Below are 3,826 nucleotides of genomic sequence, written 5' to 3'. Positions count from 1 at the left end.
GATCACGCGCGCGCAGCGCGAGGGCGTCAGCCTCGCCGCCCTCGCCGGCGGCAGCGCCGGCGGCGGCGGCGCGCCGCAGCCGCCCGAGCAGCAGAACCCCCTCGAAAAGTTCCTATCCGGCCTCTCTTCGATGGGCGCCGACGCGCTGCAGGCGCTCAGCAGCGCCGCCGCCGGCGCGGCCGCCGCTGCCGCCGCGGCCGCGGCCCGCGCGTGCGGGCGGCCGGAGGGGCTCGTTCTGACAGTCAAGGTCGCTGGCGTCCACTGGTGGTATAACAGCACGAGCCACGCCAGCGAGCTTACCGCGGGCTACTACAACACGACGTCCCGCGACGGCTACACGCCGCTGCTGGAGATGTGCGCCCGCCACGGCGCCAACGTGACCCTCACGTGCGTGGAGATGTGCGACGCGCAGCACCCGCGCCACGCGCAGTGCGGGCCCGAGGGCCTGCTGCGGCAGATCCGCGCCAACGCGGCCGGCCTGGGGGTCTGCCTGTCCGGGGAGAACGCGCTGAGGATCTTCCTGGTGGGCGGCGGCATCGACGCGACCGCGCTTGACAGGATCGTCGACAACACGCGCAGCTGGACGCTGCCGCCGGGCGGCGGGCGCGGCGGCGGAACGGGCGGCGGCGGCTTCGGGAATGGCAACGGCGGCGGCGGTGAGGGCGGGGCCGGCTGCGGGTACAATGGGTATGGAGGCGCTGGGGCGTACGGGTCGCTGCGGCCGTGCTCGTCGTGGCCGTGCGCCCCGATGCGGGAGCAGCAGTTGGTGCAGCAGCAGCAGGTCTACCCCGGCCAGTACGCCAGCGCCGGCGGCGCCGCGTCGGAAGCGGCGGCGCAGCAGGAGTGGTATGGCGGCGCCGGCGGCTACGCGGCCGGGGGCGGCAACGGGTACGGCGGCGCCGCGGGCGGCGTCTCGGCGCACCGCGCGTACAGCGAAGTGGGCTATGTCGTGTACAATGGCCAGGGCGAGGCGGTCCAGGCTGGCCCGGGCTACTGCCCGCAGCAGCAGCCGCCGTCCCGCGGGCCCTCGCCCGCGCCCCTGCCTCCGCAGCCGCAGGCGTCCAGTGCCCAGTGGTGGCCGCAGCCGCCGCCCTCGCCGCAGCTGCCGCAGCGGCCCGCGGGCGGCGGGTGGCGGCTGCCGCAGCCGTGGCGGCAGCAGGGCGGAAGCGGCGCCGCCTCGCAGCAGGGGTCGGGCGGCGTGGTGCTGCCAGCTATGCGCGCCTTCACCTTCCTCCGGCTTGGGCCTGAGATCCTAGATCACCAGGGGCCGTGGCACCAATTTATGTACAAGATGCAGCGAGGCCGCTCGTGACCCCCAGGCATCGGTCTCACAATGCCATGCGTCAGCCGTCGCGGCGTCGCGCGGCTTTCGCGCCCCTGCCTGCTGCGGGCTCGCGTGGCGCGGCCCGCCCCCAGGATCGGGTATGTGGAGGCGGCTGCCGCCACCCTTTGGCCTCAAATCGTGGTCTTGTATCAGGAAAGTGCAGCTCGTACACACTTACTGCCGCCCCCTCTGCCAGGCCCTGAGCGGTGCGCCGCCGCCGCCAGGCGCCCCCCCGCCGCGCCCTTGCGCGCGCCCTCCGCGCCGCACGCGCCCGCGCCCGCGCCTCGTTTCGCCGCGCTCGCCCCCGCGCCTCCAATGTACAGCCTGCTGCCAGGCGGCGTCAGGCGCGGGGCGCGCGCCGCGGGCCGCCGCGGCGCCCAGAATCGTCGGCCGTTCGGCAAGGCGGCCGTGCGCCCGCACCGCGGGCAGGCCTGTCGACTGCCAGTTTATGCCCCGTCCCCTCATGCCGCCCCTTGGTGGCTCCCAATCGTTCAACCCAAGAAACAACCACAGCCCTTTCTTGTCCCTGCCGCATCTCCGAGCCGCCCCGCCCGCGCGCGCACGGTGGCGCCTAGGCACGGTCGCGCCCAGTCAGCTACGCGGCTGGCATCGCCCCGGCACGCGCCGGCTGCTGGCCTGCACCCCACACCCTCGCGAGTGCCTTGAAGCCGCCCGGCGGGCGGGCGGCGCCCATTGCACGTTTGGGTTTTTTGTCCAGTGGATGCTTTGCGCGCGTGCGATGCATCGCCAGCGTCAGTTGGCCCAGAAGAAAGACAGAACGCACGCGCCACGGCCGCGACAGCAGCACCTGTGATGCGCACGAGTGGCCCCCGGCCCACGCTCGGCCGCTCGCGTGCGCGGGCGGCTCCTGGACGCTTTGCCTTTTTTGATTGGAACTCTCCTATTGACACCGGCCTTGTTTTTTCTTTTTCCCCACCACTTTTGCGCGTGTACAGACAGAACCCTCACTCAAAGCACATCGAGCTTTGTAGGCCGCGCCCGTGCCTGCAGCCCGCGTGGCGCGACGCGGCCGGCAGCGTGTGTGCGCCCCCTCCCGTTGCGTGGGGCTTTCTTCAGGCGCGCACAGCCCCGCGGCGCGCGCGGCGGCCCCTGGCTTCCCCTCCCAGCCCCTGATTGCTTCTCTGTTCGTTGTGCCGCGGCGCGCTGCTTGCCGGCACGCGCAGCGCGGCGTCGGGCGCCCGGCACAGGTGCTGGCTGCGGCTGGCAGCCTGCATGCCTCTGCCGAGCCGCCTGGGCATTGCTCACACTTGCCGGCATCGCTTGTTCAAAGACGCACGTCGGAGACGCTCCCGTTCGTGGCACTGTAACATTGTCGCACAGCAGAGAGTGGTTTGATGTAAGGCGGCGGCTGACAGGTGCAGCGGCAGCTGCTCACCGGGCACGTTGTGCTGATGGTGGTGCGCAATCAAGAGGTCGGAGATGCAAAGCGGTGGCTCATCAACAGTCACCGAGCATGGCTGTGCTGTGTGGATGCATGCGTCACCAGCGCTGGCAGCACGCCCACGGGAAGGCAGCTTTGTCAGCGCCACGCGCGACATCACCTGTCAGCGCACTCGGCTCCTTGGCAGCCGCACCTTCGTAGCCAGGCCACAGAGCGCATGTTGCATTGATAAGCAGCAGCGATCCAACCAGGGGCTGTTCGTACGCGCACAGCCGCCCGCCGGTGCTCTCAGCATGTGCGGCCGTGCGGCTTGTGTGGTGGCGCGGGCCTGCCAGCTTGCACGTCCTGTGCAGCACGCTGACCAAGCCGCCTCTGGGAGCTGCTCCAGGGCCATACGGCTGTTGACAGGAGCAGCTCCCTAGGCTATGCGTTTAGAGGGCCGCCGCTGGGGACGGTCTGCATGCGGGCTTGGGGCCTCCAAGCCTGTTAGTGACCGGAGTGATCTTTGTGTCGGCCAACACATGGTGTGTGTTGTTGGCCTTGGTGATGGCTGCACCTGGGCTCCAGCTGGCTTTGGGGGCTTCTGGTTTTTGGGGGCTTCTGGTTTTTGGGGGCTTCTGGCGCATGGAATTGTGGTCTATGCGCAAATCAAGCCTGCCCCTGGAACACCTCAATTTCCTGCTGCAGGTGATTGGGCTTTGAATAATAAATGCGCAACCAAAGTTATCAATGTGTGACGAGGCACTGTTTGCTGCGCTAGCCACACCCCACTGCATAACAGTGCGTATTCCTCCCCTCACAAAATGTCAGACAAGCAGCTGTGTGCCGCAGCGAGCTGGGAGTCTTGGTTGAGCGCGCAGAAACTTCTTCACAGCTGCACAGGTCCAACAGTCACCTGCGCCTACGATGCTGCCTTGACCTTGTGCTGTAGGCAGCGGTGACTGCTTGCATCGCAAGGATACGTAAGCTTTGCCTGTGGCTTGGGGCGTGGCCGTGGCTGGTGGTTTGTCAGTTTATGGCTCTTTGCAACTAGGTTGGCATGTTGGCCGGCGTGCTGCCGCAGAAACTAGAAAAACTAGAAAAACTACGAACACAACCAA

General features: G+C 68.7%; 1 protein-coding gene across 1 annotated transcript; it reads left to right on the top strand.

The window, feature by feature from the left end:
• Positions 1-16: 16 nt before the first annotated feature.
• Positions 17-1,312, top strand: MNEG_12141 (hypothetical protein; the record flags this gene model as incomplete). The annotated part of the gene is made up of 1 exon (XM_014039388.1): positions 17-1,312. A coding segment is annotated over one exon (1,296 nt), but the record flags the coding sequence as incomplete, so codon positions are not given.
• Between the last annotated feature and the right edge of the window lie 2,514 nt (positions 1,313-3,826).

Source organism: Monoraphidium neglectum (assembly GCF_000611645.1).
Source record: "Monoraphidium neglectum strain SAG 48.87 unplaced genomic scaffold scaffold03088, whole genome shotgun sequence".
NCBI classification, from domain to species: domain Eukaryota; kingdom Viridiplantae; phylum Chlorophyta; class Chlorophyceae; order Sphaeropleales; family Selenastraceae; genus Monoraphidium; species Monoraphidium neglectum.
The sequence above is the reverse complement of the archived record's forward strand: the minus strand, read 5'-3'. Positions and strand labels throughout refer to the sequence as shown.